Source organism: Ursus americanus, chromosome 23, assembly GCF_024610735.1.
Source record: "Ursus americanus isolate L20-20 chromosome 23, mUrsAme1.1.p, whole genome shotgun sequence".
Lineage (NCBI taxonomy): Eukaryota > Metazoa > Chordata > Mammalia > Carnivora > Ursidae > Ursus > Ursus americanus.
The window spans coordinates 43,739,156-43,752,390 of record NC_142149.1 but is presented as its reverse complement, the minus strand read 5'-3'; the positions used below and the strand labels follow the sequence as shown (position 1 = coordinate 43,752,390).

The 13,235-nt window shown below is 42.6% G+C and overlaps 1 protein-coding gene across 5 annotated transcripts in view; it reads right to left on the bottom strand.

The window, feature by feature from the left end:
* Window positions 1–240: 240 nt before the first annotated feature.
* Window positions 241–13,235, bottom strand: part of RPA1 (replication protein A1) — a 63,799-nt gene continuing 50,804 nt past the window's right edge. For all 5 annotated transcript variants that reach the window (XM_045773259.2, XM_087854677.1, XM_045773261.2 and 2 more), the window contains 5 exons: window positions 11,424–11,556; window positions 9,215–9,391; window positions 6,919–7,026; window positions 2,707–2,793; window positions 241–1,273 (listed from right to left, as the gene is read on the bottom strand). In XM_045773259.2, the coding sequence (XP_045629215.2) occupies window positions 1,169–1,273; window positions 2,707–2,793; window positions 6,919–7,026; window positions 9,215–9,391; window positions 11,424–11,556 (610 nt within the window). In that variant the 3' untranslated portion in view covers window positions 241–1,168. The remainder of the gene's footprint in view (window positions 1,274–2,706; window positions 2,794–6,918; window positions 7,027–9,214; window positions 9,392–11,423; window positions 11,557–13,235) is intronic.

Here is a 13,235-nt window from a genome sequence, read left to right as displayed (position 1 = left end):
AAAGTGCCAGATCATCAGCATTCTTGAGCACAACGGCTTTTTGTTTTTAGTGTTTTCATTCTTCTAAAAGATGCATTTTAGGGTTAAAAACATTAGGATGAATGATCTCTATGCCTTGGACTAATCTTTGAGTCTGTAATGAGTTAACATCTCCCCCAAGTGAACATTTATTATGAAGGCTAATTAATTGCTTTCCAGTTACAAGAACCCTTTGCATTCAAAGAAAGTAGGATTCACACGCAGAGAATATTCTGTTTATTAAAACAAAGCAGGGGAAACAAAGGGCTTCTTCCTTCAAAATCCCTTCTATTTAACATAGCTTTAATCAAGAAATGAAACATACAAGTGCAAGAAATATGTACAGGTAGAAAAGTGTGCATTCACCAGCCACAACGCAACACTGATTGAAGTGAAAACTAAAGCAATGCTTTGTAGTTGCCTGGATGTCCCTGGGGGACAGCAAGTCCATGCTTATCAGCCTTCCTCAGAAGAGACAATTTTGATTAATATCAGACCATCTGACTCAGTCTATTAAACCCTGAAGGAGGGATATTCTTCAGATATAAAAGATATGTCTTTGATTAATAATTCTACCCCATTGCCATTCCAAGCATTAACAACTACATGGCACCTCTAGAAAGAGAGAGCCTTTGAATTCCAGAAAGACACACTCACTAGAGTACAGGTTCCGCACGAACACCTTTCAGCTCCCCCTCCTGAGAGGGAACCCCAGTCGAAAAGGTGCCACCACAGGAGAGGCGGAAACCCTAGTTACATAATTTATTTCACATCTGCAAAGTTAGGGTCAATTACTACTTGTGACATAATTCCTGCTTGAAGACAATGAAATCTTAATAAAACTGACAAAAGCCTTAAGACAGAGGGAGTGACTGGCACTACACTACCCGCCAGCTGACCCGCTAGGACGGACACGGTTTACACCACAGCCGTCGGAGCGCATTTCCCTTTGCCTATCAGCGGGTACCGATGGGCTCCAAGATGCGCCTAAGGGAGGAAAGCGCTTCATCCACCGCAGAGAGGCCCTCGGCCCACAGGAGCTAATGTGGAAATGTCACACGGGGCGGGGCGGGGGAGGGGGGGAAGGAATCGGTTTCATCTCAGCTCTGCTTTTGCAAACTGCCCAATCAGCGCTGCAGCCCTGCTCTTCTCACATCAGCGCGTTTCTCCTGATGTTCATGATCAGCCTTCTGCCATATTCTCTGTAGTCCACGGGCTTCACGTCCATCACAGTGGCCTTAATTCGAGACTCGTCCTTTGAGAAAAGCAGTCTGTGAGTGGAGGAAAGCCTGCGGCATGGAGCGGTGGTGATAACCCCCTTTGCTTCAGAGGTTTCAATGATCTCAGCGGGAGAAAACACAAAGGCATGCTGGCCTTAGTGTTCAGTCATTCCAATACAGAAAAAATCACCCGTGAGAGCCATGTTCGGAACTTCTGGAGCTGGGAGGGTGGACAGAAGCCCCCTTCATCCTTCCCTTGTGCTCCCAAGCTCTCTGAAACCTAGATTCCAAATGGGATGGACCTTAGCGGGCTGATGTAGGTCAATTTATTTTCTCTGCAGAGGAGAGCCCAGAGAAGGGACTTGCCTGAAGCCACATAGCTGGTTCTGAGAGCCGTGTGAGAGCAAAAGCGCCCTTGGCAGAGGAGGAAGAGCTGGTCTGGGGCTACCTAAGCTCTGCGACTCACCTTCCCTGTCTGCACCATGAGAGCACCACGTGACCCTTCCAATCGTCCCTGGGCCCACCTCACTGTCACCCTATCACAGACATTTGACTCCCCACATCATTCAGGGCTTACAGAAACAAACACCCCTACTTGCAGCGGCTAGGGTGAGGGTGTGATAATAAAACAGAGTGAGGAACCCCTGAAACAAGAGAGAGAACTCTCCCTCCTCGCTCGTTCATCAGGACTCAACAGTGACTGTAGAGGCAGGATGATGTGATGCCCAGAAAGGGCACACGGTCTGGTTCAGGGACTCACGCACTTGTGTGTGCATGCGCTCCGTAATGACGACATCGTCCTCTTTATAAGAATGATGAAGAGCAAAGCTCTGAAGCTGGGGGCCGGAATCTCAGGTTCTGCCATTCACTGGCATGCGACCTATGCAAATGACTTATTCGCTGCATGCCTCCACTTTTTCAGTGGTAAAATGAGGTAACAGTAGTTCCTACATCTGGGTTACTGCCAGGATCAAGTGAGATACTAGATGGAAAGTAAAGGGTGTAGCAGAGTAACTGGCAGACAGTAAGTGCTAATCACTGCTGTTACAGTAGGACTATCCAATTATACAATGTTACAGGCAACTTAAAGGAGTTTTCAAGGTAATGTTCACTATGTGCAGCCTTGGTTTCATTCGCCAACCGTAGGGCCTAAACCTCACGGAACTGAGTCCACTGAACACCCTGCCACGTTCTTTGTCAGCACACCAACAGAACACCGCAGGCTGTAACTGAAGAGACCGCACAGCATTTCCCCCTAGGTGCTCAGCACTAGACAGAACACTCAAGCGCTCTAAGCTCCCTTCCTCGGCGCTGGGAAGATTCAATGAGTAATAAGTGCAGGGTGCTTAGCCCTGGGTCTGTCACACAGTATGCAATTAAGTGACAGCTGCCACTGTACTGTTGCTGTGGGTGACAGACAGCAGCTTCCCACTGCCAACCCTTCTGCACCCCAGGTGACCCCACTTACATTGTAGGTCTCTAGTTTCACCCTGATCCTGAATGTGAAAGATCGGAAGTTGGCATTCTGGAAAATTTCCTCAAATGCTTGCTCATTCTGCAAAAACAAATGTAAAACTTTAGGCATGGAAGCTACCAGACCATTTGAAAATATCCATTAAGATTTCTGGAGGGGCTCCTGGCTGGCTCAGTCAGAAGAGCATGTGACTCTGGATCTTGGGGTTATAGGTTTGAGCCCCACATTGGGTGTAGGGATTACTTAAAAATAAAAATCTTTATTTATTATTATTTATTATTATTATTATTTTGTTGACAGAGAGAGAGAGTGAGAGAGGGAACACAAGCAGGGAGAGCAGCAGAGGCAGAGGGAGAAGCAGGCTTCCCACTGAACAGGGAGCCCGATGTAGGGCTTGATCCCAGGACCCTGGGATCATGACCTGAGCTGAAGTCAGACGCTTAACCGACTGAGCCACCCAGGCGCACCCAAAATAAAATCTTTAGAAAAAAGATTTTTGAAGACTTTTGATAAAAACCTCTCTCAAAAATATATTACCCCCAGTGGTTTAAATTACTTAGGAATAACTAATCTACAGGTGACACTTCATTACATAAAACTGTTTAGGTAGAATTTTGTTAAAAAACTAAAATACTCTACCTACAGTAGTCAAATTCAGGGAGACAGAAAGTAAAATGTTTGCCAGAGGCCAGAGGAAGGGGAAATGGAGAATTAGTATTTAATGAGTGTACTGAACTTAAACTTAAAAATGGTTAAAATGGTAAATTTTATGTTATGCATATTTCCCAATAATAATAATAAATTAAACCACTCTTAGAAAACACATTTCTTTCTTTTTTTTTTTTTTTAAAGATTTTATTTATTTGTCAGAGAGAGACAGCCAGCGAGAGAGGGAACACAAGCAGGGGGAGTGGGAGAGGAAGAAGCAGGCTCCCAGCGGAGGAGCCTGATGTGGGGCTCGATCCCAGGACCCTGGGATCACGCCCTGAGCCGAAGGCAGACGCTTAACAACTGCGCCACCCAGGCGCCCCAGAAAACACATTTCTAAACTTCAAAAGTTTGTGATGGAACCTCAGGGTTGTGAGTTCGAGTTCCACGTTGGATGCAGAGATTTACTTAAAAATAAAATCTTAAAGGGACGCCTGGGTGGCTCAGTTGGTTAAGCGTCTGCCTTCAGCTCAAGTCATGATCTCAGGGTCCTGGGATCGAGCCCTGCATCAAGCTCCTTGCTCAGCAGGGACCTGCTTCTCCCTCTGCCTGCCAATGCCCCTGCTTGTGCTCTCACTCTCTCTCTGACAAATAAATAAAATCTTTAAAGAAAAAACAAAAAAAAAAAACCTTAAAAAAATAAAAATAAAATCTTAAAAAAAAAAAGAATTGAGGGAAAAAACCACAGAAAAAAGTTCAAGTTGTCATACTGTTTTAGTCTCTGCATTTATAGTGATTTGTGAGCAAGTGAAGAAGACAGGTGAAGTGGGTGAAGATTAGGGAAAGTTTGAAAAACACAGTTCTCTCCCTCTTTCTCTTGTCCCTCAAACACTACGTAAGCTTTTTTTACCTTTTTAAAAAAAAGTAATCTCTACACCCAATGTGGGGCTCGAATACATGACCCTGATATCAAGAGTCACATGTTCAACCGACTGAGCCAGCCAGGTGCCCCACTAATTAAGCTTTTTTATAAAAAAAAAAAAAAAGTATGGTAAACAGAAAGGAATCAGAGAAAGCATTTTATATAAATATGCGTAAAATAAATTTGCGGTAACTTTATATAAAATTAACAGTTCATATCAGTCAATATTATCTTTTCAAGCCACATAGAGCATGAAAATGGCTTTGCTACACAGAACTCCTGTGTAAAAGTTACTTCACATATACACACAAAGTCCTCTGGGCTTTCAGATACGTAAATAAAACAATGTGTTAAACCTTAAGAAAATTATACCAATTGCCATTATTCTTCAAGATTAGAGAAAGCATGAGAAAGCATGGAGCGTGCACTCCAAGAATATTTCATGGTTCCTGAGGGAAGAGTTTCTATATGTCCTTATTCACCGGCAGTAAAAACAGTCAAATGTAATAAGCTCATAAAAAACCCTGAAAAGCTGCCTCGAGCCTTAAAATCTGATATGAAAATAAAGAACCAGGCAAAACAGATGAAAGATACCATCATACTTTAAAGTCAATTCCAGTTATTTCTACAAAAGGGCTTGTTGGCATTATTTTCAGAGATCTCACAAACAATTTTTAAAAGATGTGTGTCAGGGGCGCCTGGGTGGCACAGCAGTTAAGCGTCTGCCTTCAGCTCAGGGCGTGATCCTGGCGTTATGGGATCGAGCCCCACATCAGGCTCTTCCACTATGAGCCTGCTTCTTCCTCTCCCACTCCCCCTGCTTGTGTTCCCTCTCTCGCTGGCTGTCTCTATCTCTGTCGAATAAATAAATAAAATCTTAAAAAAAAAAAAAAATGTGTGTCAGGGGAGGCAGGGGAGTTGAATGGACATACTGAAGACAGGAAAGAATAAGAAAAACACACCAAACAAACGACAAATCTTTTTTTCTTTTAAAGATTTTTTATTTATTTATTTTTATTTTTTTTGAAGAGTTAGAGACAGCCAGCGAGAGAGGGAACACAAGCAGGGAGAGTGGGAGAGGAAGAAGCAGGCTCCCAGCAGAGGAGCCCGATGTGGGGCTTGATCCCATAACGCCGGGATCACGACCTGAGCCGAAGGCAGACGCTTAATGACTGCGCCACCCAGGCGCCCCCAAATCTTTTTTTCTTAGTGGTGTGTGTGTGTGTGTGTTTTTTTCCCGTAGTGGTTTATTTATAAGTTTTCTAACCAATTTGGAGGAAAAATCTTAGATAGATGCTAATTTGTGTGGCCCAGAAAACACAGCTTTCATTGGTCATCTTTATACATTTTTTTTTTTTAAGATTTTATTTATTCATTTGACAGAGAGAGAGAGACAGCCAGCGAGAGAGGGAACACAAGCAGGGGGAGTGGGAGAGGAAGAAGAAGGCTCATAGCGGAGGAGCCTGATGTGGGGCTCGATCCCAGAACGCCGGGATCACACCGTGAGCCGAAGGCAGACGCTTAACGACTGAGCCACCCAGGTGCCCCCATCTTTACACATTTTTAACAATTTTTTAAATTTATCTGAGAGACAGAGCATAAGTGGGGAGAGGGGCAGAGAGAGAGGGAGAAGCAGACTCTCCACTGATCAGGGAGCCCGATGCAGGACTTGATCCCAGGACCCTGCGACCATGACCTGAGCCAAAGGCAGACGCTTAACCAACTGAGCCACCCAGGCGTCCCCATCTTTACACATTTTATCTGAGATTCTTTCCTACATTTAGCATAATTAGTTATCTATTCCCTACATTAAATAAACCTAATATATAAAAATACATATTTATAAAGATGAAATGGATAAAGTTCTCTTACGAAAGAAAGCTACTTCGTACGAACTGCATGACCTAGAGTAGCAAGTACCTTATATGTGAATTTAAAGCAGGATTTGACTCAACTTTTCAGGAACGTGTTTATTATGTTAAAAGAGCACACCTGTACTTCAGATTACTTGAGAAGATACCTTCCAGATCTCAAGTGATTATAGGCACACAACTTTAGTGTGCTAACAGGAATAGGAGAAATAAGTGGTTTATACTTCTAAAGTGCTGTTTTTAGGGGCGCCTGGGTGGCTCAGTTGTTAAGCGTCTGCCTTTGGCTCAGGTCATGATCCCAGGATGCTGGAATCGAGCCCCACATCAGGCTCCCTGCTCAGTGGGAAGCCTGCTTCTCCCTCTCCCACTCGCTCTGCTTCTGTTCCCTCTCTTGCTCTGTGTCAAATAAATAAATAAAATCTTAAAAAAAAATTAAGTGCTGTTTTTAAAGCACTTTTTTTTTTTTTTAAAGTAGTCTCCACACCCGACGTGGAGCTTAAACTCAACCCTGAGATCAAGCATTGCGTGCTCTACCGATAGAGCCAGCCAGGAGCCCATAAAGCACTTCTTTATACATTACTTGATTACTCATTGTTAGCATACCCAAGGTGGACAAAATTCAACAGAATCAGATGAGCTCTTAAATAATCATCAGACTGAGAAACTATACACAACATCCAAAAGAAATTAAAAAAAAAAAAATTGAAGGGCAAAAAAAGGGTGTTATTGACAAGTGTTACAGTAATAATAAAAGATGAGGCCAACCTTCTCTTTTAACTCCCCAAGATAAGAAGTGCTTTGTCCAACGATGGCCTCTGCAGACTCTTGGAAACAAGTGACCCACTGATTCTCTTGAAAATCAGCAATATTTACCTAAAAAACATATATTATTTAGCCAAGAAATAATAAAAGAAAGACACACTCAGGAGACTGGAGGATTAACTTTTTTCCACTCATTAAAATAATTAAAATACTACTACTATATATGCTATATTTTTTCAGAAGAATGTGAAAACTATGGGAGAAAGAAGTTTAAAATATAAGTCTGGATCACAGCAGGAACACAATATGCTGTGGATATGTGATTTCAGATTTCAGTGGAGATAACAACCCAACTAAACTCTCCTTTAAACACAGAACCCATGTACACCAGACTGGGTGCAAAGCCCTTTGGACTCAAGGTTTTGAATGAGCCTCCAAAGAGTAAGGGCAGGTTCTCTGCATTTTAAATTGTACGTCCTTCAGTCACTAGTTCTGTAAGATTAGTTCCGGACACTGCTGAACCTCCCGGACTATGTAGAAGCCTGAGCTTAACACCCTTCATCCAGCCGCCACTAGCAACAGAAATGCCTCCAATTAGACCACGGTAAAATTAAACAGGGGAGAGTCAGGGAAGAAAGTGGATCACATGGAATCCAGTTGCTATAAGTCTTAGTACAAACAAGAAAGCGAAGGTTTTTTTTTAAGGTGTCAAGTTGACGATTCTACATATTCGCTTAGATTATACATGGAGGTTTAATATCAAAAGTTATGATGAAAAAATAGCGGACCAGAAAAGTTAAAAACACTCACATATATGAGAAAATATGTCATACACCAGGGTTCACACCTACAGTTTGTTTACCTCATGCTATTCCTAGAGGCAAAGAGCACCGCTCAACAGGGCTGAGGAGGGTGACAATGGAGACACCATCTCGTGAAACCAGTGTGCTGGGATTCCTACTTACGAGTTTCCCAGAAAGGCTGATAAACCATCTAAAACAATTTTCTCCATCCTGCTTCGATTAAGTTAGGTTCATGTTTATTTTCTGTAAAAATACCAAGCTTAAATGTAGAACTTTCCTGCTGAACTAACATTTTATGGAGCAATTAGAATATAGAAAGGATAAGTAAAATCATTTCTTTTTTAATCTAAAAAGATTTAAAAAAAAATTTCCTATTACAAGAAAAAAAAAAAAAAAAAAAAAAAAGGAAAATGCAGAAGAAACTAGAAATCAACCAGAAATAACCTCAATCAACACTCTGGTATTTGTCCTCTCAGTCTGTTTTCTATGTGTACATACTTCAAGACTATATCGAACATACCATTAAAATTTGCCATTTTAATTAATAAACCTGAACATATGTCATTTTCAAGTATTTTAACTGTAGAAAACTGTCAAATAATTGGCAAATTCTGATGCCTTCATGGTATTCCACAGGACCTGGCACTACAGATATATAATAAAGGAATTAACCAATATAATATTTTTTAATTATATTTTTTTATTATATTATGTTAGTCACCATACAGTACATCCCTAGTTTTTGATGTAAAGTTCCATGATTCATTACTTACGTATAACCAATATAATATTAAGGAAGTTTAAGTTGCATCGAAGTTTTCAAAATAACACAGTAACAAATAATTTTACACAGCTGTAACATCTCTGATGATTTCTTAGAAGAAATTCCCTCCAAGTGTTTAATGTGCCAGAAAATATAAACATTTTTAAGGCTCCTGATATATTATTGCCAAATCACCTTCTAGAAAAATGCAACCTATTTTCTTATACCTTTATTATCATTTAGTATTATGATTTTTTTTAAAGGACACCCTTCACTTTAAAGGTTTTTAAAACAGAAACAATTCTTACAATGCAAAAAAGCCACACTCCCACATCAGCATGCAGTCACATTCCTGAGAAGTCAGCCCTACGAAGGCTAAGAGGAACAGATTATCTACAAGAAAAATAACTAAATATAGGCATTGGCGGTATAAGTACAATTACTGCTCTCCAGAAATGCCATTTCAAATTAATTTATCTTCCTAACAGTTAGCAGGAGAGTGTCACCAATGCTGCAACTGTACTACACACAGCAACCGAAATCAGCTGGGTATCTAAACGCAACTTTCTGGTATGAAAACAAACTTTTAGTACGAGAACAGACCCTATAGCACTCACGCATCTGCAGGCTTCCTACCACAAGCAATCTTACTTTTGCTGTTGTCTCTACAGGACCTTGGCATTTGGTAGGGACTCGAGGACCACAGCACTTCCCATCTACCCATTCTACTTACTGACAGGATCATGCGGTACTTGAAGTTGGGAAATTCACTGTCGCACTTCTCACAGCGGTATAATCCATTCTGTTGGTCAATCACTTTCTTATTGCAGTCCTGAGTTGGGCAGGCCTGATACATACAGTTCTCTTTGCGAAGATAGACTACTGTCGCCACAGAGCTAAAATAGTCGGCCTTCGGGAGGAAAGAGTGACATGAGACCTAGAACACATTCGTTCCTCCCGTTCCTCTGACTCTCCAAAGGTAACAGATGGAGGAAATACAGGGGAATGCGGGCGAACCTAGTGTCGCTATGTCCAACCATCCTCCCGCAGGAAAAACAACAGCAGTGACTTCCGGGGCCTACATTCACCTTCATCCTTCTCTAGGCCACGGTGGCAAACTTTGTAGAAAGCCAGACTGGACGTATTTTAGGCTTTGGAGCCATCCAGTCACCGGCTCTGTCGCAGCTGCTCTCTCTGCGGCTGCGGTGCGGGAGCAGCCCCACACGACGTGCGCACGCACACACGCAGCTGTGTGCCAACTCTGGTCTGAGGCGACTCGGGGAGATCACGGAGAAGTCAATGTAGCAAGGACTAAGTCATGTGCTCTGGCTTTCCATTGTCCCTATTTGTTTTGCTTTTTAACTCTCACAGAGAGGATACAGAGTGAATAATTTTGGGGGGTGAACAGCTCCCTCTGCGTGTACTCCAAAGTTAGAGCCAGGTCAGCAACCTCTGGGGCTTCCCAATGTCTCAGACCAAAAAAGGCTCTAAGAAAGTAAGGCTCAGGGCGCCTGGCCGGCTCAGTCAGAAGAGCATGCGACTCTTGATCTTGGGGCTGTGTGTCTGAGCCCCACAGTGTGTGTAGAGATTACACCCTAGGAGAAAGTCTCCTAGGAGAATGCCTATTGAGTTTTTCTGTATTTCCAGGTAAGATCCAGACTCAATGCATGACCTTAAAGTTTGGGTGCAAATAGGTGCTCTCCAGGCCTGCTTTCTTTTCTTTTTTAAACATTTATTTACTTATTTTTAAGTAATCTCTACATCCAATGAGGGGCTCGAAATCACAACCCTGAGATCCAAGAATCACACACTCTTCCAGCTGAGCCAGCCAGGTGCCCCCAGGCCTGATTTCTCTTTCTTTTCTTTTTCTCTTTTCTTTTCTTTCCTTCCTTCCTTCTTTCAGATTTTATTTATTTATTTGACAGAGAAACAGCACAGCAGAGAGAGCAGCAGAGGGAGAGGGAGAAGCAAGCTCCCCACCGAGCAGGGAGCCCAATGCTGGGCTTGATTCCAGGACTCCGCGATCATGACCTGAGCCGAAGGCAGACGCTTAACCGACTGAGCCGCCCTAGCGCCTCGCAGGCCTGATTTCTTAGATCTAAGAAGGAAAGTGGGTGTCAAGAGAACCTGAAGACTAGCTGCTCCCCTGCCAGGACAACATGGATCCGTCTACTGTTAAGTCTCAAGGTGCTGTATGACAGCATCACAAGGTGCCGCCGATGACAACGCTGCATAAGGGAGTGGGGTGAAATGAGACAGTGGGGAGTAAAAACTGTATTATATAATACGGAAATAAGAAAAGTAGGAATTATGTTTTGGGGAGCATAAGGGAGAAATAAATGACTTAAATACTGAACTGCTGGCAGGACACAGGTTTAGGTCAAGACAGCAAGAGCGTCACTACATACAAACATTGAAAGGAAGCCGTTAACTAAAGTCAAATACGAGAGCCAACTCCCGCCAGAGAATAGGGGCAAACACTCGGCCCGTGAGAGGTTAGAGTCGTGCAGCCAGCGAAGGCCCGTGTGAACCGCCTGATGTCTGACATGGAGCCTCACTAATGCTCAGTGTTGGCTCTAAACTCAAAACGCATCTTCTTGGTATGTGGGCATTTCGATTTGCAGGAACAATTACCAAAAATAAATACGGACCCGAAATCATTACCGCTTCATTGAGATCCCTCTAAGAATTAAACAACTCTCTAAGTCAGAACTCTTAACATTTTTTTGGCCTCAAGATATGTGAGAGATACAACATGCAGGCACGGCCCCCTCACTCCGGCAGTGCTTCTCAACCGTCACGCCATGCTCTGGTCAGAGCTCCAGTTAAGAACCATAGGTCTGAATGGATGTCTGATAGCTAGGACCAGAAATCAGGTTTGAAAACTCATCCTTTTGCACACTTTATGTGCTTTTGTGAAGAAAGTTAGGAATGTGGGATACCTTGTCACCATGGCCCAGGTTCTCGGATTTAACCTCATATAAAGTTTTCCAGTTGGTGTTGCTCCCTCCTGTTCCTCCACTCTTTAGATCAGAGATGGAAACACCATCTAAGGCTTGTCCTTCCGAGTCAAACCTGAAAAAAAACCCAAAGAACAACAGGCACTTTATATAATTATTGAATATGCTACTTGTTTCTAGATGCCAGATACAGGCTATCCACACCCCCAACGCCCTACTCGTCCAACTTTCATAGGTCATGGTCATGTGGCCTGAAATGAGTATCTTCCTCCTTGTACCTGAAGCCAACTGCAGGAAGGGAATGACCTCTTTTCATCTCAATTGCTTTGATGCCCCCCAGTGGTCAAGAAAGACAGTGCCAAAATACAACCACCTTTTCTTAAATTAGCATCTGGTACATAGTACTTTAGGCTACTGATGCTCATTCTCAATCAACAGCTGCATTTTTATCATTACTGAAATATACCAGCATAGAAAGTGACAGTCCCCACATTACAACATGGTGGCAAAAAAATGTTCCCAGGGTAAAAGATCTTATAAGCCTGGGGCGCCTGGGTGGCTCAGTTGGTTTAAGTGTCTGACTTCTAAGCGTCTGACTTCGGCTCAGGTCATAACCTCAGGGTCCTGGCACTGAGCCCTGCCTTGGGCTCCACGTTCAGCAGGGAGTCTGCTTGTCCCTTTCCCTTTGCCCCTCTCCCAGCTTGTGCTCTCTCTCAAATAAATAGAATCATAAAAAGAAAAGATTTTATAAGCCTGATATAGAGTTTAAAGGATTATATAACCCAAAGTAATTTAACAGAAGATATTATCTATTTTCTCGTAGATTATTTTCTTAGTGAGATTTTAACTATGCCAATATCAAAATTAACATTAATTTATGCTACATTATTATTAAAACTGATTATACTTCTTGATCACGTATCAGCTGGTATGAAGGAAAGTGGCTCAGAAACATACTTGTGGCAGGGAAGAGTCAGTATGAGATTAAAAACATGCCAGTCAGTATGAGATTAAAAGGAGGATAACTAAAAGCTAACCACGTACAGAACAGGCTTTTTAAAAAGAGACCATCTAACAGAACGGACGCCCTAAGCTGCAGACAATCGCCTTCACATTCTGTCAGGTAAGTGGCTAAATCCGTCACAGAAGCACAGCAAGGTCCATAAATCTGTTTCACCACTACTAGCTACACCAATTTATGGTTTCAAAAACTCCAAGGAGACATTTGCCACCAAAGACAGCTCATCAAGAATCAACGGAGGAAGGACAGAGGTAGCCCTTCTTACAAAAAAAAAAAAAAATCCCACGTTGTTATAACCAAGATCTAACATCTCCCACCCTTGCCTAGGTGGGGTGTGCATGGGACTTCTTTTTGATCAATGCCAAGTTATTCTACTCTGGAGACAGCCATGTCTTTTACTGTTGACCAGGATCACTGTTATTGACAAGTAAAATATGAAGACCTTAATGTGGGCATGCAATTAACCTGGGGTTGAGCTCTAGAGCCCGAAAGAAAATCAAGCATAAGGACAAACCAAAGCTGTGGCTATTTCTGGTCAGACTACAAAGAGGCCCTAACTAATGCAATGCCAGCTACCAGGACTGTTACACAGAGATGCGTGTGGACACTCAGGAGGCTGGCTTGAGTGACAAGAACACTCTCGTAGCTGTTTCATGAAATTACTCAACTACTAGTGCTACTAGTGGTTCACATTACACTCAAAATAAAAGTGAGAAGTATGTCATAGGAGCTAATTCTTTAAGTACTAAAACCCTAGGACATAGGTGGAAACT